The sequence below is a fragment of the Lepus europaeus genome, chromosome 14 (assembly GCF_033115175.1).
Source record: "Lepus europaeus isolate LE1 chromosome 14, mLepTim1.pri, whole genome shotgun sequence".
Lineage (NCBI taxonomy): Eukaryota > Metazoa > Chordata > Mammalia > Lagomorpha > Leporidae > Lepus > Lepus europaeus.
In genome coordinates, this window is record NC_084840.1 from 43,420,610 (window position 1) to 43,448,063 (window position 27,454).

At 40.8% G+C, this 27,454-nt stretch overlaps 1 protein-coding gene across 1 annotated transcript in view; it reads left to right on the top strand.

Annotated features, from left to right (window-relative positions):
• MRC1 (mannose receptor C-type 1) overlaps positions 1 to 27,454 on the top strand; it is a 113,590-nt gene that overhangs the window by 20,555 nt on the left and 65,581 nt on the right. The window contains exons 4-7 of the mRNA XM_062210526.1: positions 1,214 to 1,378; positions 8,929 to 9,042; positions 12,488 to 12,634; positions 18,568 to 18,753. Of these exons, the coding sequence (XP_062066510.1) occupies positions 1,214 to 1,378; positions 8,929 to 9,042; positions 12,488 to 12,634; positions 18,568 to 18,753 (612 nt within the window). The remainder of the gene's footprint in view (positions 1 to 1,213; positions 1,379 to 8,928; positions 9,043 to 12,487; positions 12,635 to 18,567; positions 18,754 to 27,454) is intronic.

Here is a 27,454-nt window from a genome sequence, read left to right on the forward strand (position 1 = left end):
GTTTAAAATGCCTCCATCATCTAATAAACCCAAAGTAATTCTCATTTGGATGATCTCACTTACATGGCCATTAAACTTGAAAGGGCTTGGGTAATTATAATTTAGCATTATGTGTTCAGCTTTATTTTTATATAAACATATAAGGGTGTTGCAGTTAAAATATCTTTCTATGCTGGTGTCACATTTTGAGTAACTTTCTTCCTCTTCCATGTGCCAGGGGACCACAGGTTTCATATCCTAAGGGTGTGGGATGTGTATGCCTAAGGGGTCATGGTGGTTTCCCATCAGACACAAGCCACAGTTAGGTACATGGGTAAAATTCACCACAATGTAGGCTGTAGGTTTATGGGAACTGCCCAATTTCATAGTAAGTTGAGTACTTCTCAGAAAATTTGAGAAGTTATGTAATCTCTTTTTCTCTTATAAATAAATCAAGAATATTCCTTCACATGGCTTGTAAGTAGAATTTGTTATTCAAAAGAGAAAAAAGGATATTTTTACAACATGAAACATGCAAACATTTTTATTTGTTCACTAGCTTCTCAAACATCTTATATGTAAGAGGCTGTAAATAATATTTATCTGTATATTTATTACTGAACTTTCATAGAGTAGATCTGACTTTATAGAGTATGTTGGAAATCATACTGTTGCAAAGGAAAAAAATTAACTCAGGTAATTATCTCCTTACTCTGAGGGAAGGAAAACTAACAATCAACTAGTACTGTTGCTAAAAGCTTTCCTTACATTGAATACAAGCGAGGAGGAAACGAGACTCCAACAGTTAATAATTGAGCCAAGGTCAAGCCACTAGTGAGTGGCAGTACTTTCTGTAGTACTCTTGTGTTTCTTATCTCTTCTCCCTCTCCTTTATGGAGATTCAGGGAATTGGGCTCTATTCTTTGTTCTTTTTGTATTTGCCTCACTTCCCAACTCATCTCATTCCAAATATCCCAACAGAAAAACAGGGAGATGATGCCTTGCTCACTTGCTTTAGGCACATGGGAGGGATTCTCTATGGTTCACTCTCTGAACTCTTCATTTCAGGAGTGAAGAAAATCTCATTGGCATTTAAAAATAAGCAAAAAGAGAAACAAAGAAGATGGAAGAGAATGCTTCAACCTATAATGCCTCCAAGATGGTTTATAAAATGTTGCTCACCAATCATGTTTTCTATGCCTAATGCAACAAATTCTATTGACTTGTTTCACAGTTGAGGGAAGTGAAAGCCTGTGGAATAAAGATCCATTGACCAGCATTTCCTACCAGATAAACTCCAAATCTGCTTTAACGTGGCACCAGGCAAGGAAGAGCTGCCAACAACAGAATGCTGAGCTCTTGAGCATCACTGAGATACATGAGCAAACCTACCTGACAGGTAAAGACATGAAAAAGAGAACCATGTTGTAGGTAAAAATCAGAATTACTTCATTTCTGTATAGTGTAATTTGATAGTAGACAGCACAAGTGATTATAACCACCATGATATCGTCAGTACCTAAGCAGATAACGCAGATGATATGACAAATTTATACTCTGAAAATGAAATGGGAGTCAGCACCTTTGCTGCCTTTCATGAGCTAGCTTTGTTCTGTTGGCTATGACAGTCAGATTGTACTAAGAAAATCCTGAGTAAAGGATGCCACAGTCAATGAGTAAATGTGATTGTTGGATACAAGGTGGTGGTACCATGCTGGTCAAATGTTCACTATCTATGTCTAAATGGAAATCAGGGGTCTTCCGTTGGCATTGTGGAGTTCAAGATGTGAAAATGAGGTATCTGATGGGGCCAGCGCAGTGGTGCAGGTTAATCCTCCACCTGCAGTGCCGGCATCCCATATGGGCGCCGGTTCTAGTCCCGGCTGCTCCTCTTCCAATCCAGCTCTCTGCTGTGGCCTGGGAAAGTGGTAGAAGATGGCCCAAGTCTTTGGGCCCCTGCACCCACTTGGGAGACCAGGAAGAGGCACCTGGCTCCTGGCTTCAGATCGGTGCAGCTCTGGCCGTTGTGGCCAACTGGGGAGTGAACCAACAGAAGGAAGACCTTTCTCTCTGTCTCTCCCTCTCACTGTCTTTAACTCTACCTTTCAAATAAATAAATAACTAAATAATCTTTAAAAAAAGTGAGGTATCTGGGGCTGTTACTGGAGAATGACAGGGTTCTTGTCTTCACGCAAGAAAGAATTCAGGCATGAGACAGAGTAGTCGAAAGTAAAAGTAGCAAGGTTTATTAGGGAAGGGACATCTGTAAGGATGGATGGGCACCTCTCCAGACAGAGCTTGAGAGAGTGCCCAGTCGCTTGGACTGGGGGAGAGGGAGGAGCGAGGTTACATGGTTGAGTGGAGAGAGTACACCTGACCAGGTCAGGCGGGTGGCTCAGCAGAGAGGCAGAGGGCTGAGCGCGCAGTCCGGTTGAGGCTGGGGGTTTTTAAGGAGATGGGTCTTCACACATCTCCTCAAAGGATTTTATGGACGTAAATATTAAGAAGCTCCTATCTGAGTTTTCCCTTGAAGGTATCAGACAGGAGGGAGGCTAGCTGGTGCCATCCTGGGTTCAGAGGAAGGGTGAGCAGGACCCCCTGGAGAATGGGGATCCGGAGCAGGGTGTTTGAAATGCAGATACTGGGCTGCACCTGGGAGATGGTGGAAGATTGTCAGGCAGAAGGAGCAGGTACCCCCACCTGGCAGGTTATCAGGTAGAAGGGGGCAGGGCAGGATGCGAATACCGGGCTGCCCCTGTAACATTGTCAGGATGACTTTGAGATGCAGCATATGCTGGACATAGACATCTTCTCTTTAGGCCTGTTACACACACATAAGCTCATAGCTAACTTCCTACCTAACAGGGCAAGCCGCGAGCTGCTCTAAAACTCAAAACCCTGAGTCTTTTTTTTTTTAACCTGCAGGCTCTACTGGTTTTCGAGTCTCATTAATGTTCTTTCCACAGCATATTGTTGCTTTTTTAAACACTGCTCTTATAACATTAAAATTAAATTAAAAGAGCTTGTGTTGGTTTGGAAAGAAAGTATCGGGTGTAGCTTTTAAAATCCAAACTTGAGAAACCAGGGAGATTAGCACTAGAAATGAATTTGGGAGCAAAAGCATTCTTACTTGCTTGCATCCAGTATCCCTTCCTTCAGCTTCCCAGACGCGGCTTCTGCACGGATCTCTGATCACATGACTACCACATTCAAAACACCCTTAGTGGCTTCCCACTGCCCATCAGACAGTTAATAAAACAGCCTGACTTCACTTTCAAAGGTTGTCATTGTTTCACCTACTATTGTTCTTTTTCATCTATTTTACTGTTTGGACAAAAGAAAAGTCTTGTGTTTCTTATGGATGACCAAGATGTCTCACACTCTCTCCCCTCCACATCTTTTCCAGTGCCATTTAAAACTGTGCATTTTCCCAAACTGGATTCAGTTGTAGTGCAGTCTTCTCTATCTACATTTCTCTTATTTACTTCTTGCCACCTTTGTGGCAGTTGAATATATGTGCCACATCCCCCATGAGACTATATTAACTTTCTATTTTTTGTGTATTCATTCAACAAGATAGTTAGCACCTGTGTGCAAGCCCTTAGGACACCAAAGCTGTCCCTCTCCTGTCCAAATGGAGCTTGAAATCTGATGGGGAGAAGAGACAAGCAAGAAAAGAAATGAATAGGTGGTGGATGCCACAAAGGATGCAAACTTAGAACCATGTGGGGTGCAAATTAGAGGGCACATGGCTGAAAGTGAGGAATGTCTTGTGAATGCAGATGCCATTCCCCCAGACCCCCAGTGAGATCGACATTGAACTTTCTTTCCAAGGAAGAGGGTCTGAGTGGATGATTGTTGACTGTCCAGCGATGGTGCAGCAAAATGCAAATAGCCATGTATTAATTCATCCTCCTGTCTGGACAACAGGACAGTTAGTTTATGGCAAGAAGACGGTATGTGCAGTTTTTCTGCCGTGTGAAGTTGCTCATTTATCATCTCAGAACTTTGTTAAAGTTAAGGAGGTCCAAACTGCAGAGATTCTAGATCACTAACAGTGGTGAAGGGGCCAGGATTCTGCACTTTCATCAACCTCCCAGGTGATTTTGGAGCAGGAGGTTAAGGTACCACACTTGGCAAAACATGGTGTTAGCAGTATCAACACCGGGCAGCAGAGTGTAGTGGTTAGGGGCTCAGAATCTGGAGCCAGGATGTCTGAAGCTGTGGAGTCTTGGAGGAATACCTGAGGCTCCCGTGCTTGCATGGCTTCAGGTGTTAAAGGGATAATGCGGGTGAACCACCACGAGGGCTACGGCACATCCCCTGATCTTGCCTGTTTGCCAGCACTTCTCTTTCCCAGTGGCTTTGGTTGGCTACTGTCATCAGCTGTGACCCCTGTCTCCTGCCAGTAATTAGCAGAGAGGCTGAGGCTAGAAAAGTGGCGTGACCCCACGGTATGCAATCTGAAATACAGACATCGGATGCCTCAGCTGGCTCAATTTTTCCGTTATGCCTTGGCTTTTGAGGCTTTTTTTTTTTTTTTTAATTTTTTTTTTTTTTTTTTTATTTTTGACAGGCAGAGTGGACAGTGAGAGAGAGACAGAGAGAAAGGTCTTCCTTTTGCCGTTGGTTCACCCTCCAATGGCCGCCGCGGTAGCGCGCTGCGGCCGGCGCACCGCGCTGATCCGATGGCAGGATCCAGGTGCATCTCCTGGTCTCCCATGGGGTGCAGGGCCCAAGGACTTGGGCCATCCTCCACTGCACTCCCTGGCCACAGCAGAGAGCTGGCCTGGAAGAGGGGCAACCGGGACAGGATCGGTGCCCCGACCGGGACTAGAACCCGGTGTGCCGGCGCCGCAAGGCGGAGGATTAGCCTAGTGAGCCGCGGCGCCGGCGAGGCTTTTTGACAAAAGACCAGAGTGATTGATATGTTCACACAGGTGTGAAAATGAGAAAGAGAAGAAAACTCAGAAGGAGATGCGAATCTGTTCATGTAGATAATTAAGGACTAGAAAAGACGACGTAAGACAGCTGTGGGCTCTTCGTGTCAAGAGTTGAATTGGTTGCAGTTGGCTTGTGTTGTTTTGCACAGGGACTTGTTTGTGTGTTGTAGTGTCTTGACTTTTCAAACTTGTTTGTTTCCTGGGTTTCTGGGAGCTGAAGGACAGATGGGTTCCTTTTGATTCTCCTCACTAACTCCACAGCAGAAAAGGGTGTTCGGAGCGGCCAGCAGCTCTGCCCAGCCGCGCCTATCAGACTGGGGCAGCCGGAAACGCTGCCCTCATCGGCAGTGCTGGTATTGCGCCCATCAGGCGAGCAGACGAGCCCTAAGAGATTCACCTCAGAGACGGATTTGAATCTTCTCCAAGCCCCTGGAATTTTAGTCAGCAAATTTTAACTGGAATCTAGATAAGAATGGCTTCTCTAATAAGATTCAGAGTACTTCCTGCCGTTCAGTCAAAAATACCATGTATTCAGGGAAGAAAGTCTGACAGGAAATCTAAAAATTAAAATAGTGGAAAGATATTCTTTTATTGTTGAAGAAAGACATTCACGACCTTTGGTGTTTATTGCCATGTATTGGGGAAGAATCTAGAAAATAAGAATGTGAGTGGGGGGGTTGTGATCCACCCCGTTTTGGAAAAATATGCTTTCAAAATGAAAAAAGAAAACCCTGCAGATAGTTATACTTTTAAGTAAGGGTTTTTTTTCTTTTTCTTTTCTTTTTTTTTTTTATTTAATGAATATAAATTTCCAAAGTACAGCTTATGGATTACAAAGGCTTCCCCCCCCCAACTTCTCCCCAACCCGCAACCCTCCCCTTTCCCACTCGCTCTCCCCTTCCATTCCCATCAAGATTCATTTTCAATTCTCTTTATATACAGAAAATCAGTTTAGTATATTTAAGATTTCAACAGTGTGAAGTAAGGGCTTTTTTCAATGTGAACATTTTGAGGAATAAATATCATTTTTCGAAATGTGTAAGCCAGTTTGGTAACTCTGAGAGTAAATTCACTGTCATTAAATAGCTGTGTATACCAAACACTGGGTTTTACTTCTAAAGCCACACTAACCTTGTAAATGAATAACACTGTGACCAATTTATAGGCGAGACCAGAGAGGAGGAGAGAGAACGGAGGACACTTGGCCTACCTTATGTTTATGGAACTCAGTCCTGTCTTTTATTGCACCGTGCCTGTGTCTCCCTAACAAATAAGCAGGAACCTGGAGGACCCCAAAGCATTAAGAACCCTAAACGCACATGTCAGCCTCTCCTTGTCCCGGGGATGTTTTACTTCATCCTCAATTCCTGAATCAGAAGTCTGACAACATGTGCAGGATTAGGATTTACAGAACCGAAAAAAGAGATAGGAAGTGAAATTTGGCTTGTTCCCCTGATTGCTTGACCAGTTTCCTGTGGTGCTGCCTGGAAAACAATTTGGACTCTATGAAGGCACTTCAAAAAGTTCATGGAAAATGGAATTAGAAGTTTATTGTGGTGCAAAAGAATTTTGAAATCCATGCATGATTTTTTGTAATGTTTTCCATGAACTTTCTTTCCAAAGACCTCTTTAAACGTGGATTTCAAAAGCTTTTTGCACCAAAATAAATATATCTTTTAACCATTTCCCCAAATCTTTTTGAAGTACCTTAGAATGAAAGTAAAAATACCAATGTAACATGGAGCATTATTACATCTTGTATCATGACTAAGTTTAAAAATCAGTATTTGGGGGGTGGTGCTGTGGCAAACTGCCTTCTGCAGTGCCAGCATCCCCTATGGGCGCCGGTTTGAGTCCTGGCTGCTCTACTTCTGCTATAGCCTGGGAAAGCAGTGGAAGATGGTCCAAGTCCTTGGGCCCCTGCTTCCGTGTGAGAGATCTGGAAGAAGCTCCTGGCTCCTGGCTCCGTATTGGCCCAGCTCCTGCTGTTGTGGTCAGTCGGGGAGTGAACCAGCAGATGGAAGCCCTCTCTCTCTCTCCTCTCTCTCTCTCACTCTCTCTCTCACTCTTTCTCTCTCTGCCTCTGCTTCTCTGTAACTCTACCTTTCTAATAAATAAGTACATCTTAAAAAAAAGTCAGTATTTGACCATTTTAGACAGTACATGCAGTAAAATTTAAAAATTAACACATGGAATTGATGCTTTGTTTGGCAATACTAAACATTTTGGGTTTGCTCTTTTAGAAAATTACAAAAGCACATTAGAGAAAAAGCTTGTGGATGATGCTTATATACATTAGGCAATATAGTTAACATACTGTTTCTTAATCACACCTTTTGTCAGCACTGATTCAACCTGGAGTTACTACTAGCAATAGTAATAATAATAGTGGTAGTTTACATTTATTTGACACGTACTAGATGTCAAGTCCTGTCTTTAAAAGAATTTAATTCTTCCAGACAAGCTTAGACGTATCTAGAGCTGATGAGGAATGTCAAAGGATAGATAATCCTCTCAAAAACTGATTTCCTTTCTCCTTGTGCCAAACAGTAATTTAATTAAGCAAACTCAGACAAAATCTACTTTTTTTTTTTTAAAGATTTATTTATTTATTTGAAAGGCACGGTTACAGAGAGAGAGAAAAAAATAGAGACAGAGATCTTCCATCTGCTGGTTCATTCCCCAAATGGCTGCAAGGGCCACAGCTGGGCCCATCCAAAGCCAGGATCCAGGATCCAGGAGCCTCTTCCTGGTCTCCCAAATGGATGCAGGAGCCCGAGAACTTGGGCCATCTTTGACTGCTTTCCCAGGCACATTAGGAGAGAGCTGGATCAGAAGTGGAGCAGCTGGGAATCCAGCTGGTGACCACATGGGATGCCAGTGTCGGGTGGTGGCTTTACTCACTATGCCACAGTGCTGGCCCCTTAATTTTTCTCTATGTCTGTGAATTATTTACAGTTTTGAAAACTTATAGTGTTAATAGAGTAGTTATTAATATAAAATATCATCATCATCATGCTGATCTCAGAAGACTTTCAAGGTACAGCGTTGTAGACAAGTTTCTCTTCTTACCACCTTATAATTTATCTATGTGCATGAATGAGTTGGGCTGACACTTTTTGGTTGATTTTTTTGACTTACTCTAAAGAGACATAAATGGTAGTATACCCAACATAATTTTAATAACTGTATGTAAAACAATAAAATGAAATAGTTGATGACATGAGTTTCTCTATAATTTGTTATATATCGATGAATTTTTATCACCTTTTTTTTTTTTTAAATGAATAGAATGATCCTTGATGACACTCATCCTGGAGATTTAAACACACATAGATTTCCATTTTGATAATTTCATCTCCTTGGTCCAGTTTTATAATAAATATTTTTACATTTGAGGTAGAATTCTAACATTGAAGAACCAACAGTTTTCACCAACAGGGATGAGTCTGGCACCGAGCTGCTATTTGGCAGCAATAAGATATATTAGTAGTATCTGTCTAGTTGTTTTCCTTGACGGTGCTCTAAATTTAAAATAGTCTAAAAAAGTATTATAATAACTCATAGGAAAATTTAATTAAAATATGTTGAATTCACTGGAAAAACAAAATTGAACTTTGGATTCCAATCCTGATCCATCAGTGCTCTGTTCACCCCTTTGTTACTCTGTCTTCAGATGCCTCATCTGCAGAATGAAGGAATTGGACTAGAAAACTCCCACATTCTCACTATTCACGAGAAAATATGTAGTAGTCAAGGTGAAAGGCTTTGAAGTCTAGTTAGATCTGGGTTGGAACTTTGACAAAATTCTCTCAGCCTCAGTGTCTTTGCTGTCAAGGGAAGTGACATTTGAGCTTGCTTTAGATTGTTAGGATAATCAAAGGAGAAATGTTCATCATTATGATCGCTTCCCTCAACCACATTTTGATTTAAGCACTTCATTCTGATGTTAAATCTCACTGTGTCTCTGAATACTGGTTTTGCTCTTTGTCTTTTTCTTATACAGGATTAACCAGTTCTTTGACGTCAGGACTCTGGATTGGGCTTAACAGTCTGAGTTTCAACAGCGGTTGGCAGTGGAGCGGTGGAAGTCCCTTCCGATATTTGAACTGGTTACCAGGTAGGGTTGAGTCTGGCTGTGGTTGAACTGATCCAAATTGAAATTTACTTGGGTACCATGAAGACATTTATGATCTCACACGGGATCTCAAAGGGAAGAACTTGGAGTCTTTGCCCGTTGGAGTCCATTTCTCCCCTTGCTTTGGAATTTGCTGGCTAGATTTGAATACACTAAACCTCTTAATGTTAAACAAGCTCGCTGGGATAAGGACTTGTTTTTCCAGAATCACCACACAGATCAATACAGGTCTCTGTTTAAAGTATAAATTCTCAGAGTATCCTTGTCTTGTTAGGTATCCTATTCAAAAGCAAATGTTGCAGCTACTCTTGACCCTGATTTCTAACTGTAGTAGGTACTGACACTATCTACTTGATGTTGCCTCGACCTTGCTGTCATCCTTAGAATGTTCACGCAGCAACAGTGATGAGTTTGGACCTGGCCCTTTCAGCTTTTTCTGTGGCTGACTTTTGATTCTCTGTTCAGTATTTTTTAAATTTTATAATGTCCTGGTTGAAAGTGTTTTGTGTATCACAAGCCGTAGATAATGCTACATACAATTTCAAACATTATATATTATATCTACAGACGTAAAAATTGTGAATTTCAGTGAAAGCCAATTATTTTAGGTTGCAGAATTTCTCATTATCTTGAGTTGTGGGTATTTGCAACATTGCTGTCACTGTTACAATGATCTGTTTCCTCTGGTTTTTGATAAAACAGAACTGGATTTAAAATACTGTCTCAATCACAGATTATAATATCCCAAACTGCCATTAAAAATTCATTAGTACTTTCTTTTGACAACTTGTAGTTTGATTGTAGGAAAATACAGTCAAGGGATGATTAAACCTTTCACAGCTTTCTAATGTTTGAGAGAACAGAAAATGCTGTGAACTAATTATTTATACATTATCATAACTTATAAGTAACAGGACATAAAAGAAGACTAATTGCAAAATACAAGCTTCACAGCTAAAGCAAGTATTCAGAGAAAGCAAAAAGACCAATGATAATTTTTCATTTTGTTCAGTACCAGTGAACATAATGTACCATCTTGGATCATGAGGAAATAGTGCAGTTAGCAATTAACGATGTCTGCTGTAGGAGAGGAGAGGAGTAGCATATTGGTCACATCTTTATCAATTTTGCTATGGACGATACTCATATGGTGTTCCTTGATATGGTCAGACTGCTTTTAAAGCCTCTCAATGAATTTCCCATTTGTCCCAGAAAACAGAACTCTCCATTTTCTATACTGATTTATAAAACTATATTCCAAATTGGTGCTACAGCATATATGGTGCTTTAAATTTGTTGTATTTTACTATGAAATTCCTCTTTCAGTACATTTCTTCAATGTGGATGGTTGTTTTTTTTAAAAATATTTATTCATTTAAAGTCAGAATTACAGAGTGTGTGGGGAAGGAGACAAAGAGAGAGAGAGAAAGAGCAAGAGAAAGAGAGAGAGAGAGATCTTCCATTCTCTGGTTCACTCCCCAGATGACTGCAATGGCCAGCAGCAAGCCAGGCTGACACCAGGAGCCAGGAGCTTCATCCTGGTCTCCCCTGTGGATGCAGGGGCCCAAGTACTTTGGCTATCTTCACTGCTTTTCCTAGGTCATTAGCAGGGAGCCAGGTCGGAAGTGGAGCTGCGGGGATGGGAACCAGCGTCCATATGCTGATGATGCAGGTGGCAGCTTTACCTGCTTGCACCACAAGGTGGCCCCTGTTGCCTGTGTCTCAAGTGTCAATCAACTATTTTCTTTTGGAATATGGTCTGTATATATCACAGAATGTCCTTTTTTATGGATTAAGATTTAACTTGTTTGCATGTTCCCTCAGTCAGATTAAACTAGAGGATGCTGATTGGGCCAAATCAGATCATTACATAGTAATAATTATTTATTAGGAAACTAGAATTTATTTTTCTCTTTTTTGCTAAATTATTGTAAACACTAGGCAAGTCATTTTATTTGTTTTTCTGCTTGAGGGTTTTCTGCTTGAGGGTGATATTTAACCACTTACATTCTATCAGTTCAGTGAGAATATGTGGGGGGTTAAATTTGTTGATGGTGAGAAATGAAACAAACACTCTTCCTTATTAAACCAAATTCCTGAGGAGCAGGTGCAAGATTAAGTCACTTTCTCAAATAGTATGAGTTTCTTTAAACTAAAATTAGAAACATCATGGAATACTGGTTATTGTAGAAATTGTTTAGATAAGCTTTTAATTGAGTACTTACCAAGTAATGCATCTATTAAAATCTACTTACATTTGTAGAAAGGATATTTTACATTAACGATTTATGCATGTGAATTCAAATACAGAGTTTTAGTAAACAGTTAAAGCCCTGTAATCAATATTCTAAAGTTGGTAGTAGTATTGTATTGATAAATAAACATTTTGTAAGGTTTACTAGCAACATAGTAATAAGTGACAACTATAAAATGCATTATTGTTTCTTGAATACTTGTAGAACTGAAACGTCTTCTGTTTGTTCAGTTGCCCTGTTCTTTTGGTCACAATCTAAATACATTTGAAAAACCTCTTTATACTTCTAATAATTTCTTTATGTTTTTCAAATAACCTTCAGAATATCTGATATGCACTTCATAGAGCAGGTTATATGATGTCCATCTTGTAGGAAGGGGGAATGAAGTTCAGGCACAGGTTAGGCACATGTCAGTGGTCACAAAGTAGAATTGTTAACAGAATATGGCTTATTTGTCCTGTTTTCAGGTGTGTGATGGAGTTAGTTTTTAGAACACTGGTCTTAAAATCATGTTTTAGGGTACAAAAAGCATGAGAAATTTCTCAATGCATGTGCCCATTGCATTAGTGACAGTGACTTTCTCTGGCTCCTTTAACAGTTTGCACTAAGCAGTGGAGGAGGGGTTAGCTGCTGAAAGTGCTTTTCAGTAGTCTGAGATGAACCTGCTGAAAGTCCTGATTCTGGGAAGATGGCATGCTGGGCTTCCAGTCTCCCTTCCTCTGTCTTTCTTTTTTGTCTCCTTTCTTTAACTAAAGATGTTTCGTCCATGTTCAGTTAACTTGACTTACTTTTTATGGTGGGTATTGAAAATGTGTAATGCTGTTTGTTTGGAACATTATGTTTTTTAGGTACCTCTTTATGATCCATAATCTAACCCAGCAAGATTATTTGCTTTAAGGGCTAATTTTCATAGTTATTAATGGGAAAAAGTTCATTTTAAAGAAGTATACATGTATGATCAACATTTCAGGCACCGGAATGACCCAACCATAGGAAACAAATAGATACAGATCGTGTCTCTTGCGCTGAAGTCAGTGAATCCTTATTTGGGAGTTTGTAGCCATTACATTCTGAGGATGAACGTGTGAAGCTGGGGAGGGGAAGGGGAACTACCTAGCTCCCTACTTTGAATTGTGTAGTAACGCCACTTCACCTTTTCCTTTTCCTGAAAGGAAGTCCATCGGCAGAACCTGGGAAAAGCTGTGTATCACTAAATCCTGGAAAAAATGCTAAATGGGAGAATCTGGAATGTGTCCAGAAACTGGGCTATATTTGCAAAAAAGGCAATACTTCTCTGAATTCGTTTGTTATTCCCTCAGGTAAGTGATCTGTTTGGTCTGAAGTGTGTAAGATGTTGGAATTTAATGATGCAAGAGATGATAGCTCAGTTGTAACTAAAGGGAATGACCCCACAGGTTTTGTTGATAGTCTATAGAGTAAACTTAATCAGAGTCCTATCAAGTTTCTTTTTGTTGGTTCCTACCACTGAGTTTCCATTTCCTGACTGTGCCACAGTATTTGGGCATTGTGCAAAGCCTTTGACAGAATATAAATGATTTTACCTTTGGTTGGTATTATTCATCTGTTACAGGTGAGGCGAAAGGTAAGAAGAGAATATATAGAACTTATCCATATGACAAAACTGGAATTCAGACTAGAAAATAAATATCTGAAAGAGACTTTATATTATTTCCTCATGGGCCTATCTAAGTCCTGACACTATTTAATGTAACATCTTACTCTGAAATCTTCACAGAATAAAGTATCCTGAAAATAGTAACAATCTTACATGAGTGTGAAATTCTAGGGAAAAATTTCAATTAGACTCTTCCTTATAATTTTATGGAATAATTCAGCTACTAAGGCAAGAGAGAATTCTTTTCTCAATTTGACAAAAGCAAACTATTTTTTCAATATCAGCTGATTTTGGGGGACACCTAACATTGTAAAGGGTTTATTTCTCTATTTTTTCTGCTTAGGAAACCTGATGGTGTGATATTTCTGACTTTTTTCTTCTTGACTCTTAAAAGCAATTTCATTTATTTAAAAATATAATTGACATTGCTAGAAATCCAGAAGATAAAAAATGAGGAATAATGTTTTCCTCCCACCTCTTCCCTTGAACACCCAGCTCCTCTCTGGAGAGTAAGCATTGGTGGGTGTGCATCCTTACCTGGTTATTCTATGAAGCTATAACCAGTATGGTTAACATTATATTTGTCTGTTTTATTCAGGTAACAACATCCTATCCATTTTGTATTTAAGTTTTTCCACTAGCAATAATTTTAGACATCATTCTATGCATTAATAAATAGCTTCTGTGTGTATTTATGGATGAACAATTGCCATTACTGAGATCATATCTTGCTTTTCGCTAGTCACCTCTTAATGGAATTTTAGCTTTCTTACAACATTTTGTTATTACAAATAATCCTGAAGTGAGGAAATTGTTTCTTTAATTTTTTACTAATTGTTATTCTAATAGTGCACATGCCATTTCATACCTGTGACACAGCTCCTAGAAGTGGAGTTCCTGGATCAGGCAGAGCAGGAATGTTTGTGAGCTCAGTAACAATGGCTATTGCCAAGATCTCCAGCAGAGGCAGATGAAGATCCTGGTTACAGGGTTTCATTATACTTTACAGATTCTCCACAATGACTGTGGGTGTGTCCCAGGGAGGCCTCCATCATTTTTGCATTTTTTCTCCTCTGTTCTTTCCATAGAAAAAAATACTATAATTCTTTCTTGGAAGACCTCATACACTTATTTCTTTTTATTTATTTATTTTAAAAATTTGTTTACTTTTTGAAAGTCAGAGTTACAGAGAGGCAGAAGCAGAGAGAGAGAGAGAGAGAGAGAGAGATTTTCCATCTGCTGGTTTACTCCCCAAATGGCTACAATGGTCAGAGCTGAGCCAATCCGAAGGCAGGAGCCTGGAGCTTCTTCAGGGTCTCCCATGTGGGTACCCCCAAGTACTTAGGTGAACTTCCGCTGCTTTCCCAGGCACATTAGCAGAGAGCTGGATCAAAAGTGGAGCAGCCTGTACTCAAACGGGCACCAGTATGGGGTGTCAGCACTGCAAGTGGTAGCTTTATACACTATGCCACAATGCCAGCCCCAACACACTTCTTTCAAAGACTTGGAATGGGCACTCTGGGGAAGAGGAGAATCATTATTTTATAGCTCCTCTGGTTCAGGAGATGGAACTGTCACCTAGCTCTATTACTTAACCCTCCGGTTTTAGGTTCCTCATTTGTACCATGGAAATGTTAATGAACCATTCTTCCTGTAGAATCATGTTCCTATGGTCAAGCAGTCAGTCAAGTCTTATTTTTCTATAATGCCTCCCTAGCTCCACTTACTAACCTTCACCTCACTTTGGTTTTTGAATCTCTATAATTCTTGGATTATTCTCTTATTTCTTATTTCAAATAAACTAGAGCTTGGAAACATCCTATCAGAGATCAAATTATGCAGTGTATGTGACTGATGGCCCCACTGGGTAAGAATTCAACCTCATGGCTTTAGTCCTTGCAACCCTACCTTGTACGCCCATAATTCCAGGTCTCTAGAATTGTGCTGTCCGCAGCAGCTAACCACTTGTTGTCGTAGAAGCTCATGAAATGTAGTTAGTGTGAACTGAGATGTGCTGCAGGTGTAAAATGCATGCTGGATTTCCAAGCAGCAAGAACAAATGTAAAGCATCTAATTTTTCATTGCATGTCAAAATGATACGATTGTAGATATACTGAGTCAAACACAACATGCCATTAAAGTGAAGGGTGCTTGCCTCATTTTCTTTGTATTTACTATGACTCCCAGCATTTAAAAGTCTGCAGGTGGCTCACATTGGTGGTTTGCATGGGCATTCCTAATGGAGAACACTGCCCTAGAGGAACAAAGGATATTTTGGGTCTGTCCCTGGGAACTCCCCTTCATTTCACTTGAGATAGTTGTTTTAAGATACTTTTCTTTTGGGCCGGCGCCGTGGCTCACTTGGTTAATCCTCCGCCTTGTGGCGCCGGCATCCCATATGGGCGCTGGTTCTAGTCCTGGTTGCTCCTCTTCCAGTCCAGCTCTCTGCTGTCGCCCAGGAGGGCAGTGGAGGATGGCCCAAGTGCTTGGGCCCCTGCACCTGCACGGGAGACCAGGAGGAGACACCTAACTCCTGGGTTCGGATCGGTGCAGCGCCGGCCATAGCGGCCATTTGGGGAGTGAACCAACGGAAGGAAGACCTTTCTCTCTGTCATTCCTTTCTCACTGTCTATAACTCTACTTGTAAATAAGTTAAAAGATTTTGAAGAGAAAAAAGGTACTTTTTAAAGATTTAATTATTTATTTTGAAAGTTGAAAGTTGGAGTTACACAGAAAGAAGAGAGGCAGAGAGAGAGAGAGAGAGAGAGAGAGAGGGAGGTGTAGCCATTGGTTCATTCCCCAATTGGCTACAATGGCTGGAGCTGTGCTGATCTGAAGCTAGGATCCAGGAGCTTCTTCTGGGTCTCCCATGCAGGTGTGGGACCCAAGGACCTGGACCATCTTTTACTGCTTTCCAAGGCCATAACAGAGAGCTGGATTGGAAGTGGAGCAGCTGGGTCTCGAACTGGTGTCCATATGGGATGCAGACAGGCTGTTAACCTGCTGCACCACAGCACCGGCCCCGTTTTAAGATACTGTTCAAGTTCACCTGTTCATTGCTTGTAGCCCTTAGCATTGGCTGACATTATTTTCAGTTTCTCAGGCAGTACAATTAAAATATCCCACCAGAGGGCTGCAGAGCTTTGCAAACATCGCCCCCCACCCCACCCCCAACCTTTGGTAACTGCTGAGCCTGTGTAGAGTCTAAATTGTATGTAGGGAATCGGATTTTTAAAACATGAATTTTTCCATTACAAGAACACAATGTTTGGGTATTATGATGGACTATTTTCTTGAATGACTACTAGGCACAGAATTTGGGGCTTAAACAAAGATATTTCAGTCCCACCTTTAAGGGAAAATGGGGCGATTCATTCAGAGAATAACATAGTACTCTATATTGAGCATTTACAAAAGTAGCATATTTGGGCACATAAGTGTGAAATTTATCTTCATTTTTTTTATGTTTTTTTTTTTTTTTTTTTTGACAGGCAGAGTGGACAGTAGAGGGAGACAGAAAGAAAGGTCTTCCTTTTTGCTGTTGGTTCACCCTCCAATGGCCGCCGCGGTAGGCGCGCTGCAGCCGGCGCACCGCGCTGTTCCGATGGCAGGAGCCAGGTGCTTCTCCTGGTCTCCCATGGGGTGCAGGGTCCAAGCACTTGGGCCATCCTCCACTGCACTCGCTGGCCACAGCAGAGAGCTGGCCTGGAAGAGGGGCAACCGGGACAGGATCGGTGCCCCGACCGGGACTAGAACCCGTTGTGCCGGCGCCGCAAGGCGGAGGATTAGCCTGTTAAGTCACGGCGCCGGCCTATTTTTATGTTTTTAAAAGCTGTATTTATTTATTTGAAAGGCAGATTGAGAGAGAGAGAGAGAGAATCTTCTATCCACTGGTTCTCTTCCCAAATGGCTACAATGGACAGGGCTGAGCCAGAGTGAAGCTTAAGAGCTGGGAACCTCATCTGGGTCTCCAGGTGGCAGGAACCCAATATTTGGACCATCATCCATTGCTTTCCCAGTTGTGTTAGCGAGAGCTATATCACAAGCGGGACCACTGTGAGGCAAACCAGAACTCCGAAATGGGATGCCAGAGTCACCATGTGGCGCTTAACCCAGCTGCACCACAATGCTGGCTCCTTTGACCTTCATTTAGTGGTACAGTCCCTGTCTACAGAGGTGCTATCAAATTGCCTTTTGAAATAATATCCAGAAAATAGTAATAATAAGCTGCCATGTATCAGATAAAACGTCAATTGTTTTTCTGCACCAACATTCATTTCACCTAATCCTGTTTCAAGTTCAAGGGCATACGGGGACAAACAAGGTAAGTCTTTCTCTTCAAGCATATTCACTGCTGTTTACCCCAGCTCATTACTCTTCAAGTACATTTCTGCAATATGCAGTCAAAATTATGGAATTTGACAATGGTGATCAGTAGCAGCAATGAAGATGTTGACAATAGCTTAATTAATAATCGCACATTATCTCTGTACTTTTCTACCTCAGAGGAACTCAGGGAAAATGGGCAGCTTAATATTAGTATTAACAATATGTAACTTTTTTACATGTATGGATGCTTTTTTTTTTTTTTTGACAGGCAGAGTGGACAGTGAGAGAGAGACAGAGAGAAAGGTCTTCCTTTTTGCCATTGGTTCACCCTCCAATGGCCGCCGCGGTAGGCGCGCTGTGGCCGGCGCACAGCGCTGATCCGATGGCAGGAGCCAGGTGCTTCTCCTGGTCTCCCATGGGGTGCAGGGCCCAAGCACTTGGGCCATCCTCCACTGTACTCCCAGGCCACAGCAGAGAGCTGGCCTGGAAGAGGGGCAACCGGGACAGGATCGGTGCCCCGACCGGGACTAGAACCCGGTGTGCTGGCGCCGCAAGGCGGAGGATTAGCCTAGTGAGCCGCGGCGCTGGCCAATGTATGGATGCTTTTGTTCAGGTGATGTGACTTGCCTAAGATCATACAACTTATGGCAAATTCAGATTTTGCCTGAACTATTTCTGAATTTCAATCCCTTTCCTAAAACACATCATTTGGGGTAGGAGCAAGGAAATACTAGTTGGTCCGTGCAAGGCACAGGTGGCTTCTCACACTGCTCTGGGTGTGAGGGCTTCTGGTGATCTCCATCCCCTACAATTGCCTTCCTTGCTTTATCTGTGATATCAGGAGTATTGACTCTTTTTTAAAGAATAACTGGCTCCCTCCTAGAGAAATAGGGTATGTCTTACTGTACCTATCAAACCTTTCAGGTCTCATTTATTTATTTATTTATTTAGTGCATAATATATGCTTACTGCAGATTTGGTGATGTTAAATGTGGATAAATTGGACATTCTATTGTATCTTAAGGTGGTCTTAATGTAAGTACAAATCTTCAGAGAGAAATTTCCCATTTGACTTCATTCTAAAGTAAGAAATGGGTTCATTGACTTTTTAGTTAAAAAACAAACAAAATAGAGTATGCAACTATATATGCCACAAGATAAAGAAAACATTACCTTTATTTGTCTATGTCTATGAACTATTTCATATATAGAATCTAAGAAAATATTAATTTTCATAAAACCTGCTCTTTTACATGCTTTTCAAACCTTATTTTTATTTTTTTTTAGAAAGTGACGTGCCCAGCAACTGTCCTAGTCAGTGGTGGCCATATGCAGGTCACTGCTACAGGATTCACAGAGAGGAGAAGAAGATCCAGAAAGATGCCTTGATTGCCTGTCGCAAGGAAGGTGGTGATCTAGCAAGCATCCACAGCATTGAGGAGTTTGACTTCATTATCTCTCAGCTAGGATATGGTGAGAAACCCCAAATTGATAATACACTTCGCCCCAGTCTTCTCCCCTCTACATCATCTCTGAAAAATGTAGTCATCAAAGTGAAGTTTAAGACGTTCAAATTAACTACGTTAAAATCTAATGACAAATGCTAATCATGTCTAGAATGTGAACATTGTATAGTAATTCAACAAGTTCTAACTAAAAGATCATTCAGTTAATTTTCTTTAAAATATACCATTTCTTTAAAACATTCAATTTATGGATAGTTTTAATTTTTTTAACCTATAATCTGGTTTCAGAGCAGTGTACCTTAAACTTTCAATGATGTTTAATTTTTTTGCAATTGCTCATGTCTTTTTATGTGTCTTCTTTTTTAAGGCCCACATTTTATCTCACAAGAAAATTCCCTAAATGAACTATCTCAAGCTATGATTTTTCTGATGTTATTACAGCTAATGCTGTAATGGGGGATGAACAGTGGGAGGAATGGGAATTTATTTATTTATTTTTTTGGTGTGATTAGGTGTTGGCTTAAATCTTTGCAAGAAATTTGGCTCTTGATTTCATGTATATGGTTTTTTAAATACAAAGAAAATGTACCAACAAAAATGTTGGGCAAAACAGGTTGGGCATGCTTGTCCTGAAGAGGAGAGGGTTGAGAAACAACATAATGATAATGGGCACTCCACGGCGTTTGTTGATTAAATGATTATCATTTTCATCTTCCACTGATGAGACCGCTGAATAGCTGCAGCTGTTCTTCATTTCCACCCTGCAACACAAGAGGAAGTGGATGGGGGGATGGAGGAGACGCTTCCTGATGCACAGGATCAGAAATTAAGGGGGTTGTGTGCCAGAAGACAAACAGCTGAGAAACAGCAGAGTAGTGGCCAACAAAGACAAAAAAAAAACCCAGCACTGCTACATGTGGCATCGGTGCGCAGTGGAGCTCATCCTCTTCTGTTTAATTCATTGAGTGTTCTTGGCCGTGGGTATGGTCTGCTGCAGTTCATATACAATTTCTTTTTTTTAAATTTTTATTTATTTATTTATTTATTTATTTTAATTTTTGACAGGCAGAGTGGACAGTGAGAGAGAGAGAGACAGAGAGAAAGGTCTTCCTTTTTGCCGTTGGTTCACCCTCCAATGGCCGCCGTGGCCGGCGCTCTGCGGCTGGCGCACCGCGCTGATCCAAAGGCAGGAGCCAGGTGCTTCTCCTGGTCTCCCATGGGGTACAGGGCCCAAGGACTTGGGCCATCCTCCACTGCACTCCCTGGCCACAGCAGAGAGCTGGCCTGGAAGACGGGCAACCGGGACAGAATCCGGCACCCCGACCGGGACTAGAACCCGATGTGCCGGCGCTGCTAGGTGAAGGATTAGCCTGTTGAGCCATGGCGCCGGCTCCATATACAATTTCTTGATTATTCCATGTTCACCTTGCTTGGAAAATTCAGACTAAAGATAATAACCTAATTATAAAGATAATAAAGAACTGAGATATCTAAATAACAGTTACTGAAGTTTATTATGACAGTGATAACAGGTAGTAAAGTTTGCAAATGAATCAGTAGAAAACAGGTTAGTTAAGATGGTTTTGGAGCTACTGTGCAGATTATATTCTACTTTTTATAACATATAGTAATAGGAGAAGCTTATATTTTTATTGCTGTCATTAGATTGGAAAGTTCGGTAACAAAGATTGCTTTTAAATTCAGCATGAGAATGAATTAGAAAAGCTTCCATTTAAAAAATCAGTAAGGATTTATTTATTTAAAACAAAATAATATTGATAAAGGTAAAGATAAGTTGGAAAATTAACATTGCTTCCAAATAAAAAGATCTATTTTAGCTAGTCGAGATGACATCTTTTATATTAATCATGCAAATCCACTACAAATAGATAAACTAGGACCTGTACACTTAAATTATGACTAAACTTAACTTCCATGATTTACAAAAATCAGACTAACAACAGTTTTACAAATATATATACTTATGTTTCTTACATTATGTTTGTAGGATAGGGTGTGCTTAGAAATTATAAAAGTAATAATGTGGGACATTTTGACGAGAAAAGTATATATAGGAAACTTTTAATACTTTATTATAATTATGAGACTTTGGAGTTTAGTTTTTCATTGATTTTCACCTGAAATTCTTGAGGGGTAACTGAGGTCTTTCTCTTTCTTTTTTTTTAATTGATAAAAATTTATTTTTTTGGTCATTTTTGCATCTAACTTTTCAATTTTTTGAGGTGAACAAATTTCATGTATTTCATGAATGATATACAGATTTAGGAAGGAGGGAGAATGATACTTCTTACCCTACCCTCCCTCCTGCCCACACTCCCACCCTTCCTCCAGCTTCCTTTCTTATTCTTCTAATTTTTACAATGATCTACTTCTGCTTTGTTTTATATCATAAGATTAACCCTACACTAAGTAAACAAGACAGGACTTTAGTTTTTACAGCTGAGTAGTATTCCATAAGGTGTATATACCACGTTTTATTTATCCAGTCATTTGTTGATTGACATTTGGGTTGATTCCATATCTTTGCTATTGTAAATTGAGTTGCAATAAACACAGGTATACAGAGAACTCTTTCATATGCTGATTTCATCTCACTGGGGCAAATTCCCAGGAGTGAGATTGCTAAGTCATATGGTAGATCTATTTTCAGATTTCTGAAGCATATCCGTACTATCTTCCACAGTGGCTGGACCAGTTTACAGTCCCCCCACAGTGGATTAGGGTACCTTTCCCCCCACATCCTCACCAGCATTTATTGTTTGTTGAATTCTGTATGACAGCCATTCTAACTGGGATGAGGTGAAACCTCATTGTGGTTTGGATTTGCATTTCCCTGGTGGCATTTCATGTGTCAATTGGTCATTTGAATTTCCTCTTTTTGAAAGATGCCTGTTCTAGTCTTTTGCCCATTTCTTAACTCGCTAGTTTATTTATTGTTGAGTTTCTTAAGTCTTTATAGATTCTGGATGTTCTTTATTAGTTTCATTGTTTGCAAATATTTTCTCCTATTCTGTAGGTTGCTTCTTCACTTTGCACTTTGCAGTGCAGAAGCTTCTTAGCTTGGTGTAATCCCATTTGTCTAGTTTTGCTTTAATTGTCTGTGCTCCCAAGGTCTTTTCCAAGAAGTCTTTGCCTATGCCAATGTCTTGCAGAGTTTCCCCAATGTTCTCCTCTAGTAATTTGATGGTATCAGATATTTATTTTTTTATTTTTAAATGTTTATTTTATTTATTTGAAATGCAGAGTTACAGAGAGAGGTAGAGACAGAGAGGTCTTCCATCTGCTGGTTCACTCCCTAGATGGCCACAATGGCTGGAGCTGCACTGATATGAAGCCAGGATCCAGGAGCTTCTTCTGGGTCTCCCACGTGGATGCAGGGACCCAAGGACTTGGGCCATCTTCTACTGCTTTCCCAGGCCATAGCAGAGAGCTCAATCAGAAGTGGAGCAGCTAGGACTAGAACCAGCACCATATGGGATGCTGGTGCTTCAGTGCAGGGCTTTCACCTGCTGCACCACAGCACCGGCCCCAGGTCATAGATTTAGATCCTTGAACATTTTTTGTTGATTTTTGTATGAGATATAAAGAAGGGTCTTATTTCAAACTTTTTCACGTGGAGATTCAACTTTCCCAGGACCATTTGTTGAAGAGACTGTCCTTTTTCAAAGGATTGATTTTAGCTCCTTTGTCAATTGTTGTTTAAGATTGCTTTAGCTATGTGGGCTCTCTTGTTTTTCCGTATGAATTTAGCATCATTTTTTTCTAGATCTGAGAAGAATGTTGGTGGTATTTTGATTGGGATTGCATTGAATCTGTAAATTGCTTTTGGTTGTATGGATATTTTGATGATATTAATTCTTCTAATCCATGAACATGGAATATTCCATTTTTTTGTGTTTTCTTCTATTTATTTAATGTTTTATCATTTTCATCATTGATATCTCTTTCCTCCTTGGTTAAATGTATTCCAAGGTATATAATTTTTCTGTAGCTATTGTGAATGGGACTGATCTTACAACTTCTTTTTTAGCCATGGCGTTGTCTGTGTATACAAAGATTATTGATTTTTGTGTGTTGATTTTATATACTACAATGTTACTAAACTCTCTTATGAGTTCCAATATTCTCTTGGTGGAGTCCTCTAATCCCCCTATATATAGAATCATGTCATTTGGGCTGATGCTGTGGCATGGTAGGCTAATCCTCCGCCTGCAGTGTTGGCATCCCATGTGTGTGCCGGTTCGTGTTCTGGCTGCTCCTCTTCCAATACAATTCTCTGCTCATGGCCTGGGAAAGCAGTGGAATATGGCCCAAGAGCTTGGGCCCCTGCACCCACATGGGAGACCCAGAAGAAGCTCGTGGCTTCTGGCTTTGGATCGACTCAGCTCCAGCCATTGCAGCCATTTGGGGAATGAACTTGTGGATGGAAGACCTTTCTCTCTGTCTGTCCCTTTCTCTGTCTGTAACTCTACCTCTCAAATAAATAAATAAAAACCTTTAAAAAAAATCTTATCATTTACAAATGGATAACTTGACTTCCTCCTTTCCAATTTGTATTCCTTTGATTTCTTTTTCTTGCCTAATGGCTTTGTCTAAAACTTCCAGGACTATATTGAATAGCAATGGGGAAAGTGAGCATCCTTGTCTGGTTACAGATATTAGTGGAAATGCTTCCAATTTTTCACCACTCAGTAGGATGTTGACTATGGGTTTGTCATAGATTGCCTTGATTGTATTGAGAAATATTCCTATTTTTTTAAAGACCTATTTATTTCTCTGAAAGCAGAGTTAGAGAGAGAGAGAGAGAGAGAGAGAGAAAGAGAGAGAATGAGAACAAGAATGAGAATGAGAATATCTTTCACCTGCTGGTTCATTCTCCAAATAGCCACAAAAGCCCAGGGCTAGACCAGGCCAAAGCTAGGAGCCAGGAGCTTCCTCTGAGTCTCCCACATGGTTGCAAAGGCCTAAGCCCCTGGGCCATCTTCTGTTGCTTTCCCAGGCACATTAGCATGGAGCTTGGTCAGCAATATAGCAGCTGGGACTCGAACTGGTGCCCATATGGGATGCCAGTTCTGCAGGCCATGACTTAACCCACTGTGCAACAGCTCCAGCCCTGGATTGTTCTTTCTATACCCAATTTGCTTAAGGATGTTGTATTTTTTCTTATGATTTATTTTATTTATTTGAAAGGCAAAGTTACATAAAGGCAGAGGCAGAGAGAGAGACAGAGGCCTTCCATCCTATGGTTCACTCCCCAAATGGTTGCCACAGCCAGAGCTAACCCAATCCAAAGCCAGGAGCCAGGAGCTTCTTCTGGGTCTCTCACATGGGTGCAGGGGCCCAAGCACATGGGCCATCTTCTGCTGATTTACCAAGCCATAGCAGAAAGCTGAATTAGAAGAGGAGTACCTGGAACTCAAACTAGAGCCTATGTGTGATGCTGGCACTGCAGGCAGTAGCTTTAACCACCATGCCACAGCACTGGCCTTAGGATGTTGTATTTTATCAGATGCTTTCTCTGTATCTATTGAGATAATCATATAGTTTTTATTCTTTAATTTGTTAATATAACATTTATTGATTTGCATATGTTGAACCATTCCTGCTACCAGAGATAAACCCCTCTTGGTTGGTGTGAATGATCTGTCTGATGTGTTGTTGGATTTGATTAGACAGTGTTTTGTTGAGGATTTCTGTGTCTATGTTAATCAGGGATGTTGGTCTATAATTCTGTTTCTCTGTTGTATTTTTTTCTGGTTTAGGAATTACAGGGATCCTGGCCTCATAGAAGGAGTTTGGGAGGATTCCTTCCATTTTAATTATTTTTAATAGTTTGAGAAGAATTTGACTTAGTTCTTCTTCAAATGTATGACAGAAATCAGCAGTGAAGCCATCCAGTCTTGGGCTTTTCTATGTCAGGATGGTCTTATTTACTCATTCAATCTCCGGTTTGGCTTTTGGTCTGTTTAAGTTTTCCATGTCTTCATGATTCTGTTTTGTGGATTGTATGCATCCAGGAATATATTGATTTCTTCTAGATTTTCCAATTAGTTGGAATATAGCTATTTGTGATAATTCCTGATGATTCCTTTTATTTCTGTGGTATCTGTTGTTACATCTCCTTTTTCATCTCTGATTTTGTAATTTGGGTCTTCTTCCTCTTTTTTTTTTTTTTGGTTGGGGCCAATGGTGTTTCAGCTTTTTTTTTTTTTAAAGAATCATCTCTTCATTTCATTGATCTTTCATATTTTGGGGGGAGGTTTATTTTTATTTCTTTTTTAATTAATTATTTCTCTCCTCCTACTAATTTTGAGTTTGGTTTGTTGTTAAGATGCATTGATAGCTCATTTATTTGATGCCTTTCCAATTTCTTGTCTTTTTTTAAAAAAAGATTTATTTTTATTTATTTGAAAGTCAGAGTTACACAGAGAGAGAAGGAGAGGCAGAGAGAGAGAAAGAGATAGATAGATAGAGAGAAAGAGAATCTTCCATCGGCTGGTTCACTCCCCAATTGGCTGCAATGGCCAGAGCTGCACCAATCCGAAGCCAGAAGCCAGGAGCTTCTTCTGGGTCTTCCCATGCAGGTGCAGGGGCCCAAGGACTTGGACTATATTTTTCTGCTTTCCTAGGCCACAGCAGAGAGCTGGATTGGAAGTGAAGCAGTCGGGACTCAAACTGGTGCCCATATGGCATGTCGGCACTGCACGAGGTGGCTTTTCCTACACCACAGTGCCGGCCTCTCCAATTTCTTGAAGTAGGCATTAATTGCTATAAACTTCTTTCTTAGAACTGTTCTTGCTGTATCCCATAAGTTTTGATATGTTATATTGTCATCTTCATTTGTTTCCAGGCATTTTTTGATTTCCCTTTTGGTTTGTTCTTATGTCTCCATATTTTTTAAAGATTCTTAAGTTGTTAATTTCTAATTTCATTCCATTGTGTTCAGACAAAATGCAGCAGATGATTCAGTTTTTTTGAATTTGCCGAGACTTGCTTTGTGGCCTAGCATATGATCTATCGTAGGCTGCAGAGGATCTGCCCAGCCCCGTGAGCCTGCCCCATTCAGAGAATTAGGGATGTTCCAAGAGCCAGCTGCCTGTGAACGCTCTGCTTTGGCAGTCTGAGCCTCGGAGCCTCTGATATATTGAGAGGATGGGGGCACCTCACAGTCCTGTGCGGGTGCCCAGCCCCCTGACAACCCTCCCAGCCAAACTCACGTCAGTGCTTAATGTGGATTTTTCCCTCTGCTAAAATCCCCTGGGCACTTGCAGGTATGAGAGCCACCACAGCCTCTACTGGTGTCAACTTGGCTCCTTCTCCCCACAGTTGCCAGATGTCATTGTTGGGGAATTGGGAGAAAGAAACGGGATTTTCTTTCACTGGATTATGTGGGTTCTCTGGTCCCCCACTAGGCTCCAGGCTAGACTCGAAGTCAGTGTGGCGTGCAAGGTTCTCCTTCAGGCACTATCAGCAGGGCATGAGGTTACCACCATCTGCTTTCAGCTCGGTCTCCTGTGCCGGCATCTCCACCAGCCCCTGGCTGCGGGAGTCATGTGTGTGGTCCCCTCTCACTGCTATGTGTCTGCACCGTCCACGCTGCTCCACGGGATCCCTCTTCCTTCTGTAGAATTTCCACAGCAGACTTCTCTCCAACTCTCTCCTGGCAATGCACTTCCTCTTCTTTTCTTCTGCTATTTTCCCCTGGACAAAAGCAGCGCATCTTTGCCTCATTCAGCCATCTTGGAGTCTCTGTGAGCTCTCTTAGAAGCCTACATCTGTTGCTCAAAAGACCATGATCTGCCAAATCAACTGAAAGGAAAGGGGGCTCATCCCGGCAATGTCACTCATGCTCTGTGGGCCTGGAAACATCTGCTGGGGCTGGCATAAGGCCAACCAGGGACTTCTCCAAAAGCAAAGTTGAATGACAACTTTTAGGAGGAAGAAACTAAACCGCTTACAGAAATTCTTATATATTATGGTATTTTTCTCATTTTCTATCACAGCATGACCTTTACATTCTTTGAAGTAACTTAATTTTTTTAAACAGTAGACACTTTATTTGGTTCACATGTCTGTGTGTTATCAGATTTTTTTTTGTTAAGATTTATTTATTTATTTGAACGTCAGAGTTACACAGAGGGAGAAGGAGAGGCAGAGAGACAGACAGACAGAAAGGTCTTCCATCCGCTGGTTTACTCCCCAATTGGCTGCAACAGCCGGAGCTGTGCCGATCTGAAGCCAGGAGCCACGAGCTTCCTCCAGGTCTCCCACATGGGTACAGGGGCCCAAGGATGTGGACCATCTTATACTGCTTTCCCAGGCCATAGCAGAGAGCTGAATCAGAAGTGGAGCAGCCGGGACTCGAACCAGCGTCCATATGGGATGCCAGCACAACAGGCAGCGGCTTTACCTACTATGCCACAGTGCTGGCCCCTGAAGTAATTTAATTTAACATTAAAAGATCATATACCAACTATTCATGATGGAATTCCCAATCATACAAATTAAATAGATGTTGAATTGTGTAGTCCTTAATTTCTTAAAAATCTGTAAAAGTTTCTTTTTAGTCCTGAAATCTTAGACCTTCCATCACTTCAACTTTTCCTATTTTTGTTGTGCTATTTAGAGTTTTTCTTTTTTTTTTTTTAAGATTTATTTTATTCATTTGAAAGACAGAGTTACAGAGA